The 17730-nt window shown below is 39.4% G+C and overlaps 1 protein-coding gene and 1 long non-coding RNA gene across 2 annotated transcripts in view; one reads left to right on the top strand and one right to left on the bottom strand.

The window, feature by feature from the left end:
- The window catches only part of LOC139706399 (uncharacterized), a 63860-nt gene extending 60588 nt beyond the window's left edge, over positions 1-3272 (bottom strand). Inside the window, exon 1 of the long non-coding RNA XR_011707962.1 lies at positions 3181-3272. This is a non-coding gene — a long non-coding RNA (uncharacterized lncRNA). The remainder of the gene's footprint in view (positions 1-3180) is intronic.
- Positions 1-17730, top strand: part of Hecw1 (HECT, C2 and WW domain containing E3 ubiquitin protein ligase 1) — a 411800-nt gene that overhangs the window by 391691 nt on the left and 2379 nt on the right. The window contains exons 23-27 of the mRNA XM_027938390.3: positions 3213-3311; positions 3888-4017; positions 6961-7107; positions 8262-8376; positions 10837-11035. Coding sequence (XP_027794191.2) covers positions 3213-3311; positions 3888-4017; positions 6961-7107; positions 8262-8376; positions 10837-11035 — 690 coding nt within the window. The remainder of the gene's footprint in view (positions 1-3212; positions 3312-3887; positions 4018-6960; positions 7108-8261; positions 8377-10836; positions 11036-17730) is intronic.

Here is a 17730-nt window from a genome sequence, read left to right on the forward strand (position 1 = left end):
TTGATGATCCTTGGTTTCTTAATCTGTGAATGGAGATAGTCATAACTATAAAATAGAGCTGTGGCAAGAGTCAATGGCTAGATATTCTATAAAAGTTATTTTTAATCTCTAAGTTTTCATGAATAATTAACTGTTATGAGTAGAGCTGATAAAATATTGTAAAGGGTGGTGATAAACAGAATCTTTTTATATTTTTCCTACTAAATAGTTGTCCTTGGTATCCACAGGGGATTGTTCCAGGGAGTGCCCATGAATACTAAAATACACAGATGTCCAAGTGCCTTGCATAAAATGACACAGAATTTGCATATAACTTACATACATCTTCCTGCATATTTTAAAACATTTCTAGGTTACTTATAATACCTAACTGGATGTAAATATTTATCCTACTGTATTGTTTAGGGATAAATTATTAGGAAAAAAAAGGTATGTGTTCAATATAGATTAAATTTTTCCTTTCCTGAATATTTTTGGTATCCAGTTGATTGAATTCTTGGATAAGAGGATACTAAGAACTGTATAGTGCTGAGATAGATGCTATTTATTATATTAAGGGAAGAATTCTTCTATTTCTGGGTTTATTACAAGGATTTTTTTCCTCCAGAAATTGGTGGTGGATATTATCAAGTAACTTTTCATCTTCTAATAAAAAAGAAAAAAAGCCATGTGATTTTTGTCTTCTGACCTTGTGATTAATTTTAATAATAGGGCTGGGGATGTGGCTCAAGTGGTAGGGCGCTCGCCTGGCATGCGTGCGGCCCGGGGTTCGACCCTCAGCACCACATACAAAGATGTTGTGTCTGCCAAAAACTAAAAAAAATAAATAAATAAATATTAAAAAACTTCTCTCTCTCTCTAAAAAAAAATTAATAATAGAATTCCTAATATTAAATATCCCTTGTTTCCTAAAATTAAACATCTTTAATCATTTTGCATTGTTCTGGGAATGAATTGGTAGGTTCAATTCTATTGTGTTTTATTTAGAATTTTTGTATGTAAGAGTGCAGTGTCTTTAGTTTCCTTTCTTGTTGTTATCTTTTTCAGATTATGAGTTACAGTTATAGTAGCTCATAGTGATGAAGAAGTTTTTCACCCTTTCCTGATTTCTGAAACTATTTAAATAACAGAAGGGTTTTTCCATCCCTTAAACGTTTAGAAGAATGTGTATGTGTGTATACATATATATCCAGTCTTTTTAACATGTATATATATATTTTTAATACATATCTACATATATATAAAAGACTGGCCATATATATGCATATAAGACTGGATATATTTTTTTTTTCCCCACATCAATTTTGGATACAATTATTTTTCCTCAAAGTTTACTGGTTTACACTATTGTTATCGGTCTATTTATTTCTTTTTTAATAATCTTGAGTAATTTTTATTTTGCTAGAAAATTTCCTAGGCATAGTGGTGCACACCTGTAATCCCAGCTATTCTGGAACCTGAGGCAGAAGAATCACAAGTGTAAGGCCAGCCTGGGCAACTTAGCAAAACCATGTCTTAAAAATAAAAAGGGCTGGAGATGTAGCTCAGCAATACAGCATTTGTCTAGGATGTGCAAAGCCCTAGGTTCAGTCCTTGGTTCAAAAAAGAAAGAGAAGAAGGAAGAAAATAATTCATTGAGATATTCAATTTTTAACATTAAATGAAAATGGTTCTCTCTTAATGTTTTTGTGGATTCCATATCTGTATATACTTCCTACCTGCCATGATTGCTATTTCTCTTTCCTGGGCCACTGGGGGCTACCTCAAAGTGAGAGGGTACTTGGCCAGGCTGTGTTGATGTTTGTTCTGATCCTGATTTGGATCAGTCATCTCCTCCTTAATGACCATGCCCCACCATCATGTTAGAAGCCCCATTTTCAATGCTTTAGAAACTGAGAAAGGTAGGTTAGCCATTATTGGCCTAAAAGTGAATGGTGTTTTTATACACAAAACTGTGTTTGCCATGTTGAACAAAACTCAGTTATTGGGTGTCAGAAAAGAGAAGTGAGGGGTGAAGCTCTGGTACACATTCTAAGTCTTTTTTTTTTCCTGTGAGCCTCATGTGGTTGCACAGTGTCCCCACAGTACCTTCAATGAGACTCTGTTTGGCTCTAATCTCTTCAGAGTCAATAATTTTGACATGTTATTTCATACAAAAAGAATAACTACTTCAGACATGCCAATTTGAAATGTTGTTGGTTATAATTATGCTTTTTCTATGGAATCAGATAATGTATTCATTTTAACTTTTTTACAACCTTTTAAGTCTAAAAATAGTCCCTCAAAGGCAGTGAAGATGAGTTAGTTAGAAATTCCAGCTGGGAAGATCTGAGAAATGGCACCAGTAGGTCCACCATTAAATGAATACCTAGTTAGGTAGAAAAACAGAGAGCCCCTGGGTTATGCAAGTAGGTGCAGAGATGGGCATGACCTATATGGTAGGGAAGCACAGAGTATAGACCAAGCAGAAGGGAACCTGGTTTGGAAACAAGGCAAGAATGGGATCAAGCTCCAGGAAGCCTCAGCATTTTGCTAAACAGGCCACCAGATAGCTAATTGCCCCCCAAAAAGGATTTAAATCAGTAAGGGTCCTCACATCTGAAGGTGGCCAGGTCTGCATGAACAGTTCATCCCAGCAGACACTTTGTTCTTTCTTTGTGTGTGGCTGGCAATGCTAATTAGTGATGCTCCCTGGTGAATCTCATTGTGATTCCATGGAACTCTTCCCCACTGTCTGCCAGCATGACTGCCACTTGTGATTCATACCCAAGTCCTGCACCTTTCAACATGGAGCTTCAGGCGATACTATAGAAAGCTTGAATAGGTAAGGACACACTGTCCAGAAAGCTTTCTGTCCTTGGGTTCTGTCTCCCTTGGGTTCCAGTGTGGGCACTTTTTCTCTGATTTCTCCTTTCCCCTTCCTGGGTGCTTTCCCCTTCCTGAGTCCTCATACTCCCAGATCTTTGAAGAGATTCTAGAGAAAATCTGAGAAGTAAGGGAGAGGAGGTTTCCTTTAGTATACATCAAGCACACAAGAATGTTTATGGTAAAGAAGAAGAATGGGTGCCTCCCTTATAACATCAACATCCAAATTCCTTAAGCAGCTTAATTTAAATATCATACAGAGACACGTTTTAAAAATACAAATAAAAATATGTAACAGTGAAAATTCTCACTGACCCTTCCATTTCTCCACCTTCTCTGTGTTCCAGGTTCAGGTTTAGTGGTCGTATCCTAGGCCTGGCTTTGATCCATCAGTACCTTCTGGATGCTTTCTTCACAAGGCCATTCTATAAGGCACTCCTGAGGCTGTAAGTGTATTTATAGACTAGGGTTCCACCCAGCCCTGTCTGCATGACGACGGCAGCAGCACCAGTCTTTCTGGTGCCTCTGGCCTTTTTGTCCCTGCTTTGCCCCAACCATTCCTCTTAGGTTTCTGGCAGTTTTCTGTTTGGGAGATTTACATATCACACATACCTTTTAATGCAACAAAAATGAGTTTGGAGATTTTACCTAAGCATAAGGGAAGACTCTGTTAGCCAAATATTATATCACAGATATGAATCAGCTTGTCTAAGAAATTTAATATTACAAACATTGCATTAAACTATTAAATAGAATTGATTTGTTTATAGCTTGGTTATTTTGAAATGAGAATCCACCAGTCAATAATTACTTCATGTTTATTAGTGTAAATATTTTATTAATTCCTTTTTAAAATTGTTGAGTGAACCAAAATCATTAAATAGGCTGGTTCAAAAGTATCAAATGTTAGACTGGGTTGGAGATGTTTCATCCAGAAGTGGCATAACCACAGTTTGGAATAAGGTCTGTGCCCCCATTTGTTCAGTAATTCTGTCTGCCTTGCTCCCTTTGGATTCACTCAGGCCCTGTGATTTGAGTGACCTGGAATATTTGGATGAGGAATTCCACCAGAGCTTGCAGTGGATGAAGGACAACAACATCACAGATATCCTCGACCTCACTTTCACTGTTAACGAAGAGGTTTTTGGACAGGTTTGTGGGATATGAGCTTGGAAAATGGATTTTTGTGTTTTATTATGGAAAATGCACATCACATAAAATTTATCATCTTTTTCAAAAATTTTTTAGTTGTAGATGGACACAATATCTTTATTTTATTTATTTATTTTGATGTGGTGCTAAGGATCAAACCCAGTGCCTCTACCACTGAGCCACAACCCCAGCCCTAAAATTTATTATCTTAACGATTTTTAAGTGTACACTTGAATAATCTTAAGTAAATTGTTAGGCATCTAATCAATCTCCAGAATTTTTTTCAACTTGCAAAACTGAAACACTACCCATTAAACTCTTCATTTCCCCCTTTCCCCAGCTCCTATAACTACTATTCAATTTTTGTTTCTATAAATTTGACCACTCCCGATACTTCAAGTAAGTGGAAACACAACACCACTCTTTTGTGACTTTTCATTTAGTATAATATCTTCAATATTCGTCCATGTGGTAATGTGTCAAAATTTTCTTCTTTTTTAAGGCTAAATAATATTTCATTTTAAGTATGTGCCAACTTTGTTTATCCATTCATCTGTTGATGATCACCTGAGTTTCTTCCATCCACCTCCTGGCAATTAAAAATAATGTATGTTTGAATTCCTGCTTTCAGTTCATTTGGATGGATACATACACCCAGAAATGAGATGATTACTAGATAGTATTGTAATGGGATTTTGTTTTTAAACTGCAGAAAAAGGAATTCTTTCGAATTATAATTCTTTGGTGACTACTTCCTTTAATAAATCTGCCCATGTCCTCTTCCTTCCTTTTCTTGTTATGACATGAATCTATTTAAGGCAGTTTTTGAAAATCCAATGTGATAATGAGTCAGAAAGCATTTGTGTAAAGTATATCATACACATGTAAGATCTTGTTGTTATCTGTGCAACTACAAAAATAATTCTTTCATTTCCATCCAGATAGTCCTCCAAAATATGTCTATCATAATACTATTTAACAAGAAAAAGCTCCCCATGTGTTTTCTACTAGTATTTTTTTATATAACATTAAATCTTTTGATCAAATGGATTACAATTTTATCAGCAGATAACCATAGCTTAGTAAGATTTAAGAATCAAGTTTTGAGAACATCGTTTTCGAGAGACCCCAAAAGCCCATTATATGGTAATTTATAATAGGACTGTTGTAAAATTTTAGTTAGAATACTTGATAAGTACCGTATGTGAATGTGGACAGTGTGCTGGTCAAGGAATGAGGATTACCCGCTCACTAATACAGATCACCCAGCACCCCATATCTCAGTCAAGGATTTTGGATAGGTCCTGGAAAATGTCAAAATTCTTTTATATTTCTTTTGTATAAACATACCTCTGACGAATGTTCCCACACATAATTGAGAAAAAACTACAAAAAAAGTACATTTAAATATGTTTGAGAATATGCTACTCATTGAAGTGTCCTGCCACCAAATTAATTGTTCTATAGTACATTAAGAGGTAAAATATGTTGTTCCCCTTTACATGATTACTTTTAACCCATCCTTCACACATTCCCTATGGTAGAAGACAAATTAGTAAAATATACATAATTATTTACAAATTGTATTAAGACAACTGGATAACCATCTTAAAATTTTTCGAGTTAGATCCCTAACCTATCTCTTAACATTGAAATAAATTCCAATTAAATCAGAAACCTGAAAGAAGAAACAAGAGAGAATTTTTCTTTTTAATATTGCAGCAAGGAATACTGCTACAGATATAGCAGAAACTCTCAAAGTCATAAAAATTGTCCTGGTCAAATAAAATTATTTTTATAATTCTGCATGGCAAAATGCACCATAAATAAGGTGAAAGTGGCACATTAGTTAAAATACATGACCCAAAAGCTATTTCCTTCAATATTAGAAGAGAGCCCATACATAAAAAAGAAATGGTCAGCCAACAATTCAGTAGAAAAGTATCTGTACATGTGTAATACAATTTTTAAACCACTAGTTAAGTACAGTGACACATGATTTGTCTCGTAGCATTGAGCTGTGAGGTGAACTCTTAGGTGAATTTATGACTAAAGATCGCCTCCCAGGCTGGAGTCTAGCTCAGTGGGTGAGTGCTTGTCTCACATGCATGAGGCACTGGGTTTGATCCTCAGCACCACATAAAATAAATAAATAAATAAATAAATATAAATATAAATATATATATATATATATATATATATATATATATATATATATATATATAGTGTCCAGCTGCAACTAAAAAAAATTTAAAAAAAAAAAGATCGCCTCCTTCAAACGCCAACATGTTTTGATAATAATGTCTGACATGTTGCCTACCCTCTTACCCTTGAAAAGACAGTACACCGATCCTAGCTGCTGGATGCCTCATCGTACTAAGTGGCAGTGCCATTTTCTGTGCTTCTGTGTGTTACAGTTTCTCTTCTCAAGGTCAGGCTATCATTCTTCAGCCACCATTAGTCCCGGCTGTAAAAACTCTCTTCCCAATTCATTCTACTCCACTGTCACATGGACAAAACAAAACAAGCCTCTTGCCTTCTGCTATTTGTTTCTTGTCAATGTGAAGGGAAAATAAGGCAGCTGTTACTTTGCTCTAATTGGGATTTGGGAGCACTAAGGATCTGACTCTAATGTTAAGACATTCAGCTCCATCTTGAAGGACAACCTGGGGCGTTTTCCTTTTGCTTCCATTATGCCTCATGAGTTAGAGAAACATCTTTCTTTTTATGATACAAACATTATAGCTCTTCTGAGGTGCGTAAGCATCTGCTTTGAACAATCAAAGCCTTCTGCATGACTTCCACAAAAGGAAAAAGAACTGAAGAGGCACTAATGCTGAAATGTACAGAGAACTTTATATTCCGTGATCCTTCTAAAATCACAATGTCTCCCTGGGAGATCAGCTGAATTGACAAGCTTCTGATCTTCCTGTTTCCTACAAGGTAACGGAAAGGGAGTTGAAATCTGGAGGAGCCAACACCCAGGTGACGGAGAAGAACAAGAAGGAGTACATAGAGAGGATGGTCAAGTGGCGGGTAGAGCGTGGTGTGGTGCAGCAGACTGAGGCACTGGTGCGGGGCTTCTACGAGGTGAGGCCCCAGTCACAAACAAACAGGAATTAAAATGCGAAGTGAGAGAATCGGGGGATGTGGTCCACGCTTGCTAAATTGGAATGTTGTTATAATCACTTTGTGCCACAGAATCCGTGCTGAGGGGTAAATAGCAGTGACAGTTGCTAGACTTCCTGTGCTCGAAAAAAATGATCTTACATTTTTCCAGCTTACAAATAACAGGCTATGAAGGTTTGCTTAAGTCTTGAAAGGTTTTCTTTGTGTGCCTGAGTGAAAAGAGCATCCACCACTTTTCCAACCACCACTAGTTTGGTTAAAGGAGGCACCATCACAGACTTTCGGTTGAGCCTGGCACACTGGGCATGAGATGTAAAGCCAGAGCAGGGGGCTCTAACAAACAGGTCCTTCCAGATCTTTATAAAAGGGAGGAAGGAAGTGGGGACTGTATCAAAATACAGGAATGAGTCATAATTTTATGTGAAAGGATAAGTATGTTTTAAGTGAAATGGTAATGATTTAAGTGATTTGGATTTTTTGCCTTTAAAATGCAATGCTACTTGGAAATTTAACTGTGGCTCCAGAAAGTTGAGTCAGTTTTGTTTGTGACATCACTCTCACAGAGTGTCTGAAATGGTAAGAACTATGGGATCTCTTTTTTTTTTTTTTTTTTCCTGTCCCTAGTCCATGAAGGATTGTGTTCTAAATATTTAACTCAATGATTGTCTTAGTCCTTCCAAACTACTATAACAAAACACCATATACTGGATAGCTTATAAGCTACAGAAATCTATTTCTTGCAGTTTGGGAGGCTGCAAAGTCCAAGATCAAGGCACTAGAAACTTCAGCATCCTACAAGGGCTCACTTCCTTATTCACAGATGGCATCTTCTCACAAGGGCACTAACCCCATTCCTGAGGGCTCCACCCCATAACCTAATCACCTCCCAAAGCCCCCTATTCCTAATACCTTCAATTTGAAGGAGAAGATTCCAAATGATGAATGGAGAGGTAGGGCACCAGCATTCAGACCAAAGCGATGATTTTTAACTTAAAAATGATTACATGTTGTTGCAGTCATGATCAGTTTCCTGCTTTAGCCCCTGGCAATAATAATCATGAGTTTGACCTTTCTATGGGTTTGGGCCTGTGTGCTGAAGTTAGTCTGTATTTCAGGTTGTAGACTCGAGGCTCGTCTCAGTGTTTGATGCTAGGGAGCTGGAGCTGGTGATAGCTGGCACCGCAGAGATTGACCTGAACGACTGGCGGAATAACACTGAGTATCGGGGAGGTAAGCTAGCAGCAGTTGTGACAATACTGTCACAAATAAAATTCATCACTTCTTAAAAATTTTTGTTGGGCTAACATAAAACTGACCATTTTTAAATGAACAATTCAGCCAGGCACAGTGGCACACACCCGTAATCCCAGAGGCTCGGGAGGCTGAGTCAGGAGGATCGCAAGTTCAAAGCCAGCCTCAGCAACTTAATGAAGCCCTAGCAAATTAATTAGACCCTGTCTCAAAATAAAAAATAAAAAGGGCTGGGGATGTAGCTCAGTAGTTAAGTTCCCCCGAGTTTAATCCCTGGTACAAAATAAATAAATAAAATGAACAATTTGGTGTCATTTTGTACATTCACAAAGTTGTGCAACATGATCTATAGCTAGTTTTAAAATATTTTCATCACCCCAAAAAGAGACCCTATACCCACTAAGCAGTTTTCCACCCCCAAATCTCTCCTCTCCCCCACACCTAGCAACCATCAATCTGCATTTCTGTTTCTATGGACTTACCTATTCTGGACGTGTCTTATAGATAGAATCATACAAAACACAGTCTTTTGTGTCTAGCTTCTTTGACTAGCATACTGTTTTGAGATTCATCATGTCATGGCATGTCTCAGTACCTCATACTGAGACATGCTCAGTATGGCTGAGTTAATATGTATGTAATTCTTCATTCTTGTTTTTGTTTGTGGTACTGGGGATGGAACCTAGGACCTTGCACTTGTCAGGCAAGCCATCTACCACTGAGCTACAGCCCCAGCCAATTCATCACTTTTTGAAGACTACACACTTGGCCTGACCTCAGTACAGAGCAGGTGGTCATCCAGCTTCCAACATGAACCTTCTTCCTTCAGGCGACCGCAATCACTGGGCTAACCCCATATAAACGCTTATAGAGAACCCTCTATCCATGGGCAGCTCCCAAGTGTTTGCAAGCTCTCACTTCCTGTGGAATTGGATCCCTCTTCACCCCATTCCTGCTTTGCTTCAGTACAGTTTTGTGGTTTCTCTGAATCTAATTTCTAACCCCTCCTAACTATTCATCTTACACACTGCCAAGTTAGCCTTCCTGAAACATTGTTTACACCCGGCCACTTCCCTACCCACAAAACAAATTCCTTATCACCAAAGTTTTTCAAAGATGTTTTCTTTAAGCCTCAAAGCCCTCCCCTTATGTAATATATTCAAAGAAACCCCAATCAATATAACAGAGAGAAACCTAAGGGCATCAGTTCAGCCTCTGTTTCCCCACATACACTTGACAATGAAAGCCATCTGGGACCTAGTATGAAAACTACTGGCCCAAGGTGTCAAGTCAGAGTCTCTGCCCACCTGTTACGGCCTCTAATGCCCCCAGCAACTTCCCTTCCAATCTTCCTCTAATTACCCCCATGTTTCCTGCATGGTTTCCTCATTCTCGCTACTGTTTACTTCCCCTGCCAGAAATGACTTCCCCTTTTTCTCCCCTTACACAAACTCTTTGCATGATTAACTCCTACCCCACTTGCTTTAAGAAGCTCTGTTTTGTGGTTGTTGTTTGTTTGGTGGTATTGGGGATTAAACCCAGGATCACCCTACTACTGAGCTACAACCCCAGCCCTTTCATTTTTATTTCTTATTTATTTATTTTTTAAATTTTGAGACTAAGTTTCCCAGACTGTCTTGAAATTTACAATCCTTCTATCTCAGCCTCCTGAGTAACTGGGATTAGAGCCATGCACCAAAACACCCAGCTGATTTCAGGCTGGAGAACTACTGCTACATGGGTATAGGGTTATCTTTTGGGGGGGGGGGGCGGGCAATAATGGCTGTTTGGAGCCTGGAATATTCCTTTCACCAAGTTTGCTGTTTACCTTCAGTCTTTCTCAATTCCTAGACTCTCCTGTAGTATATGGTTGCCAAGATCTAAGACTTCAGAACAAAGAAAATACAATGAAATACTGTATTCATGGAGGATATGTGTTTACCAACCTTTTCTATTCCTTGTCCACAGTTACATAAGACAGGAACATTTTGGGTGGTGTCCCAATTTTTAAATAGAAAGCAAAATGCCTCTGAGGACATCTCTCAGAACATAAGGTCCTTTCATAAAATAGCTATTTTCTAAATCCGGTTTTGTTTTAAAGCTTGACCTAGTTACACAAATTACTTTAGACCCATCTTTCTTGGTTTGCATATATATATATATATATATATATGATGTTGATGGAGCTTTATTTTATTTGTTTATTTATATTTGGTGCTGAGAATCAAACCCAGTGCCTCGCACATGCTAGGCAAGCACTCTGCCACTGAGCCACAACCCCAGCCCTTAGACCCATCTTTCTAAAGGTCATTATTAGAAAAATCAGCAGATTCAAAACCACTGTTCAGTTAACATACCCGATGTGTGTTTCATTCTCTCCCCTCTGCCCCCTTCCTCCTTTTCCCACAACCTCTATTTCCCTCCCTTTGCTCTGCTCAGGTTACCATGATGGGCATCTTGTCATCCGCTGGTTCTGGGCTGCAGTGGAGCGCTTCAACAATGAGCAGAGATTAAGATTACTTCAGTTTGTCACGGGAACATCAAGTGTGCCCTATGAAGGCTTTGCCGCCCTTCGTGGAAGCAATGGGCTTCGGCGTTTCTGCATAGAGAAATGGGGGAAAATTACTTCTCTTCCCAGGTACATAGCTCCTGTCAGCCTTCAGGAAACTTGCTGTAGAGGGCATAGTGTACTTTGCTATGTACGTCTGGGTAATCACCCTTTGAGATGGGATTCTTTTTTTTTCAATATGTTTTTTAGTTGTAGATGGACACAATACCTTTATTTTATTTATTTTGATGTGGTGCTGAGGATCGAACCCAGTGCCTCACACTTGCTAGATGAGTGCTCTACCACTGAGCCAAAACCGCAGCCTGGAGATGGGATTCTTGCTTGTCACCCAAAGTATGGTTTGAGTTACTATTGAAAGGTGTGGGTGAGGTATCTCTGAGACTTGGAATGGGACTATACTCTTAGCAAGGTTTTGATGATCAATGGTATGTTGAGCTCACTGTCTTGGCCCATGTGTAAGTCGCGGGAAGCTTTCCAACTTAATTTGAAGAGTAATGTCTAACATGCAGAAGGAGGAAAGCAGGGGAAAGATAGTGAAAGATGCTGGAGGAACCTCGCCAGCACCATGTCATTTTTCTACAGCATGTTACTTGATACTATGTAGAATAGTTATATATTCACATATGTTTCATATATTTCCTGCTGAACTTAAAATATGTGAGTATGAGGTGATAGGTATCCCTGTGTCTTTATAGTGACTTCCATGTAGTATACTATTGTGGGATAAATGCAGAAAAGGAGGAACTGGGGCTCCAGGCAATTTTACAGAATAAATTCTCTATGCCATGAGTTTCAATCCCAACACTTCCTGGATCCTTTCTATGCTACTTCAAGTAGTATAGTCCTGATCAATGAAATAAAGAACACTAAGGGATACTTCTACATAGGTATCACAGTCATAAATACGGCTTCAGCAAAACATTGATTCCCTGTTTTCTTCTTCTGGTATTTTCTAATTTTAAAGGAAGGTTTACAATTAATTCAGATATATTTCTACATGGTAATCGCTGTTAGTCAACTTTCCATTACTGTAAAAAAAAAAATACCTAGGATAAATCAACTTGAAAAGAAAAGAGATTGATTGTGGCTCACAGTTTTGGAGGTTTCAGTTCATGACCAATTAACCATGTTGCTTTGGGCCTGTGGTGGCATGGAGGGAGCACATGGCAAGAGGAGACCCATTCATCTCATGGCTGGGTGAAAGAGACAGAGAGACAGAGAGAGAGAGAGAGAGAGAGAGAGAGAGAGAGAGAGAGAGAGAGCGGAAGAACAGGATAGACTAGAATCCCCATATTTCCTTCATGGACATGCTTCCAATGACCTAACTTCCTCCAGTACGCTCTACACCTTCCTACCAGCTTCCAATCACATCACTCTGAGGACCAAGACTTTAACATATGGGCCTTTGGGGGACATCCCAGTTCCAAACCATAGCACCACACAAGTACCTTTCCCTATCATGGAAGGATTTACTGGACTCTAGTTCTCATCCAACTTTCCCAGACTTCCTGGTGTCCTGGGAACAATGCACCTGAGGTTGGTGAGCTTTGATGGGTATACCCAGATAGTTAACAACAGTTGAAATTTCTGGTGCAATTATCTCAAAGGATCTCATCAGCATGATTCCACCAAAAGCTGAACCTCCTGAATGAAGTCTCGCAAGAAAATAAGAACAAAAATATCAGAATTTCTACTCATGTAGTTTAATGATAGGTTTCGAGAATAAAGCCATTTTTTGAAACATTCTGCCTTTATTTTAGAGAAATGCAGTTTGAGTCATCACTCAGTGATTGCTTACCCCTATGTATAGTCTGAAGCTTGAGGAAGGAATGAGACACAACAGGGTACCTGCTTACACTCTAGGAGGAAACAACCTGATGGCAACAAATTACAACACAAGGTAGAATCAGAGAAATGCAAGGGGGTTAAAACAATTTGAGAATGTGAAACAGAGACTGAATCCTTATTAAGTTGCCCATAGAAGAGGCCCCAAAGAAACTGGCATTGAGGTAGACATTAGGAGGCAAGGATTATGGATAGAGGGAATTCCAGGCTGAGGGAGTAGCATGAGCAAGGCCTGGGGTAAGCATTGGCCATCACAGAAGATAAGATGAGATGTCCCAAGAGATATCACAGGTATGGAGTTGAGATTGTCTAGTGGGCCACCAACAAAAGACTCATCTGAGAAGTCTCTGCCTCATTCTTCAGAAAGTGAATCATTGCTTTTGTCACCATTACACTCAAAGTTTTGAAAGCTTTGAAAGATGCATTAATACTGTTCACTCCACATAAAGGGCTCTTTAAAAGGGCATTGGGCTTTTGAACAGATTTGTCACATCTGGAACAACCCCTAAAACACTGATGATGTGTGAGCCCTGAAGAAGGTTTCTGGGGGGAAGTGGGAACTTTTTCCTGGGATAGGAGGACTCCCAAGAAGCAAATGCCCCTGAGAGGACGATGAAAATAACCCACTGAATAGATCCCCTTGAACAGGCTGCTTTGTACAGTCTCTGAATATTCAAGAACTTTAAAAGTGTCACCTGTGTGTAGAGAGACAAACATAACCTCTGGCTTCCTAGAACCGGTTCAGGAAGTACTGGCCAGGCCACGTGGCAAGCAGCAGGAAGCCCTGAGGCCCACAGAACCCTCAAAGCAGACTCAAGGTGCCCCAAGGCTTCCCACAGGCTGTGAGCCTCAGCAGGGTTGGCCCACACCCAGGAGAGGGGGGCCTGGGGCTATTACTTCCTCAGATCTTTTCTCTACAGAAAGAAAAAGGCAGCTGGTTTCCCAGGTGAAAGTGCCAAAGAGTGTCATAGCAAAACCCCAGTGGTAATCCAGCCTAAATAAAACCTTTGCATCTGTCCAAGTCTTTGCCTTCTAAAAAGTGTATGAGGCTGAGGAAAAATGACTTCGAAGGTAGTCGTTTCTAGGAAGAAATTTAGTATTCTTTCCAGTGGAAAACCTTTGTATACCACCATAGCTGAAGTCTACGTACGAGAGGTAAAATGGGCACTGGGGTTGAGGTCAGGGAACTTGGAGGCTGGGTGCCTAACGGGTCATCCATATGGATTTACCTGCTACACAGTTTGGTGGGAGAACTTGAAATGGAAAGGAAGATTTAAGATAAGTACCAGAGATTTTAGTGAATGCAATATCTAGAAACTCAGAGAGTCAGAAGGAGTAGAAGGTATATCTAGATCACTGACTATTTTAGACATAGCCTACAGAAAAATAATAATAATAATAATAATTCTCTACATCATAACTCAGTATGTGCATATGTGCTGGTTTGCATGTATGTATGTGTATATCTGAAATTTCCTTAAATCAAGATTTTATGCTTATTACCTGCAGTACATACTACTTTCTACTCCACCTATTTTAATAAAATAAAGTGTAAGAATCTGTAGCTAAAAAAAAAAAAAAAAACAGGTCTAAATGGCATGAGTTTTAAAGACAGAAATTTTTTATCAAGGATTGCAAAGTAATAATCTGGAATTCACAGTGAGGAGTGAGGATGCTCATCTACATTACAGAATGTGGGACACTAGACGGTATCTCCTCATAAGGACTGGAAAAGGGACACTGGAACGTCTGGAAAGACTTTAAGGAACTTGGAGAGTTTTCTTGCTTTGATCAAGAGCTTAAGGAGGGGACATAGAAAATAGGTTAGAGCAGACATAGCCCCAGGCACAGAGGTGAGGTGACAAGGAAAGGAATTCACATTTGAGTCAGGAGCCAAGGATATCAGAGCCATGAGTCATGAGTGGATCAACGGACCTAAAAGTTGCAAAGGAAATTCTAATGTACTTTACTGTGGATGTAAACTGAACCTAGGCCCAGAACTTGTGGGTAGTAGTTAGCTTACTGTGCAGCAATGGTCCTCAAGATAGGGGTGAAGGTGATTTTGCACAGTCCATGGAACATTTGACCATGTCTGAAGACTTTGGGGGTTATGAGAATATCTTAAAATGCACAGGACAGCCTCCACTACAAAGAATTATCAAGTTCAAAATGCTAATAATGCCTAGGTGAGAAACCCTGCTCTGAGTTCTGCTAAGACTAGAAGAGAACTGAGAAAGGAGTCCTGAGGAAGCCATCAAGGAGCCCAGGAGAGAAAATGGGAGCCATTGGGAAACCAAAGAGAAGCCAAGAGGAGAGAGGTGTTCAAGAGCAAGAGCTACCAAATGCTGGTGGGAGTAGAGTACAGACTTTCTGGGGATCAAGAAGTTATTGACAAAGTTGAAAAAGTGGGTTCAGCCGGACGCGGTGGTGCGTGCCTGTAATCCCAGTGGCTTGGGAAACTGAGGCACAAGGATTGATTGCGAGTTCAAAGCCAGCCTCAGCAACGGTGAGGCGCTAAGCAACTCAGTGAGTCCCTGTCTCTAAATAAAATACAAAATAGGGATGGGGATGTGGCTCAATGGCCAAGTGTCCCTGGGTTCAATCCCGGGTATCCCCCACCAAAAAATGGGTTCAGCAGGGATGAGGACAATGCCCATCCTAATGAATGAGGCTATAGTTAGGCAGGGGAAGAAGATTAGCCTGAAGGAAAGACACCACTTTCACAACTGGCCTCACAACTGGCTAAGCAAGGAGCAGCAAGAACTAGTGACTGGACTGTCTGGAGTTTTGTTTGTTTTTGACCAGCGTTAAGGTCTCTACTGGATGGGACCAAGACTTTCTTTGACACTGCCCAAATTTATCCATTGAAATGTTAACATCGGAAACATTAGAGGAGACAAAGAGATCAACTATGCAGATGACACAAATTAGAAGACTAAGTGCAGCACAGTCCAAATCCAAAATCTTCCCAAAGTTTTGGAACCCTAGGTTGGCATCAACATAAATTTAAATGGAATTTAATATGGCATGATTATAAAGATCCTTGTGGAGTTTCAAAGCGTGAATTATGAGATGAAGGTGACTCATTTGCAGTAGGTCATGGGTAAAACACCAGGATATTAAATCACCACAGTATGACACAGTTCCTAAAACCATTATGACAATCATAGTTACATTATTAAGAGAGTCTTATGTTTAAATAATGATTCACGGGAGATGAAAGGCATTTATGTGTGTTCTATCCTCAATTCTCCCCAAAACCCTCTACAACCTATATTATTATCCCCATTGCACAAGTGAGAAGACTGAAGCTCAGAAAATTGAATTTTCCAAGGTCATAAAGCTGGTTAGTGGCTGACTAGGACCAGAATAGAGGTTTTTCCAAACCATTTCCCCACCCCCACCTAGCAGCACTTGGTCCAGTGCACAGGGACTTATGTAAGCGAGTGCTGGTGCTATTCGAACCACACTTGGAGGGTTGCCAGCACATGGGAATGCTGAATTGAATTGTGACTTGATTGCATCCATTCATTCTAGATGACAAACTAGAATTTATCTAAGGGAGCTAACCAAAGCTACTGATAAATACAATAACAATTAACTAGTAAAGAAACTATGGACATTCAGACTAAGTTTTGTTTGCCAGTGCTTTCTGCTTATTCCCCAGATTTATCTTAATCATGATTAATTTGATTCCAACTGATTTGTAAATATGAGATTTTTTTTTCTGTAGTATTGCTACAGAGAAAAAAAAATTGGGAGGAGAATTGTCCCCAAGTGCCATTAAAATGACCAGAGGAAAACCAAGAAGATGTCTGCCTGTTCAAATCACACTCCTGGCTAATTCATCTAGTTTCAAAAGCACACTTGGGATTTTTCTGCCCCACTTGACTTGGTTAGCCCAGGGCATATTCTAGTTTCAATCTTTCTGAAGATAAATAAGAATCGTTGACCTCATTGTCCTACTTGGTTCGCTGACTTCCCTTTCACTTTCAAATGCTCAAATACTCTCTTTTAGGAAAATATTTCAATAAGGAAGGAACCTAGGCCTGCGTGAATCTTAGGTAATAACCAATGAACACTGCTATTTTTGGTTTGTTCCCAGTTAAGTCCTTAAGGCCTAAGGTCAGATACTGCATTGTGCTGTGCCCATCTTCAGAGTTTGAGGAGGCTGTGGGGGAGCAGAGAAGGGGAATCAGGTGAAGGACAATTCCCCAAGGACAACAAGGGAGCTGTTACCAGAAGGACAGATGGATGCTAGGAAGACAAAATCAAACAACAAAACAACAACAGCAAAAATACCAGCATCCTCGCCAGACATGCAGGAAGATTCATCTTACCCTCTTCCTCTTCCCTCCTTCTTCATCCCCCATCCCACATAATCTCCTCATACCCTGAGTACTGCATTAGCCTGCACAATGATCTGATACTCTGATTTATATATTACAAAACAAAAGAATAAATAACAGACAATTGCCCAAAGGATCTTATAATTTTTAATGTCCCAAACAAAGTTCTAATGGAAGAAGTTTAATTTTGCTTATTTGTATGTATGTTTGTTTTATGGTTTTATTTTGTTTTATGTTATTTTGAGTACTATATTTCTCTGCTGGTTGGTGTCACAAAACAACAAGATCAACACACCACTCCTTCTAGGGAGAAAAAGATTTCAAATTAATCTTCGGGTGTATTAGTCACCTTTCTCCCCACTTTGATACAAGACTCAAAATCAACAGAAGCTTCTACAGATAAGCAACTTCGAACAAGAAGCAGCTAGTCAGGTGATCTGAATCTCATATCAGATCACCTGACTAGGAGAAATCTTGTGTACTCCTCTCTACTCATTGCTAGAGACCCATATGGGTCTGGCCCGTGTATTAGTAGAGTGGCAGGGAAGACATTCCTGTCTAGGGCAGATG

The sequence above is a fragment of the Marmota flaviventris genome, chromosome 1 (assembly GCF_047511675.1).
Source record: "Marmota flaviventris isolate mMarFla1 chromosome 1, mMarFla1.hap1, whole genome shotgun sequence".
Classification (NCBI taxonomy): Eukaryota; Metazoa; Chordata; class Mammalia; order Rodentia; family Sciuridae; genus Marmota; species Marmota flaviventris.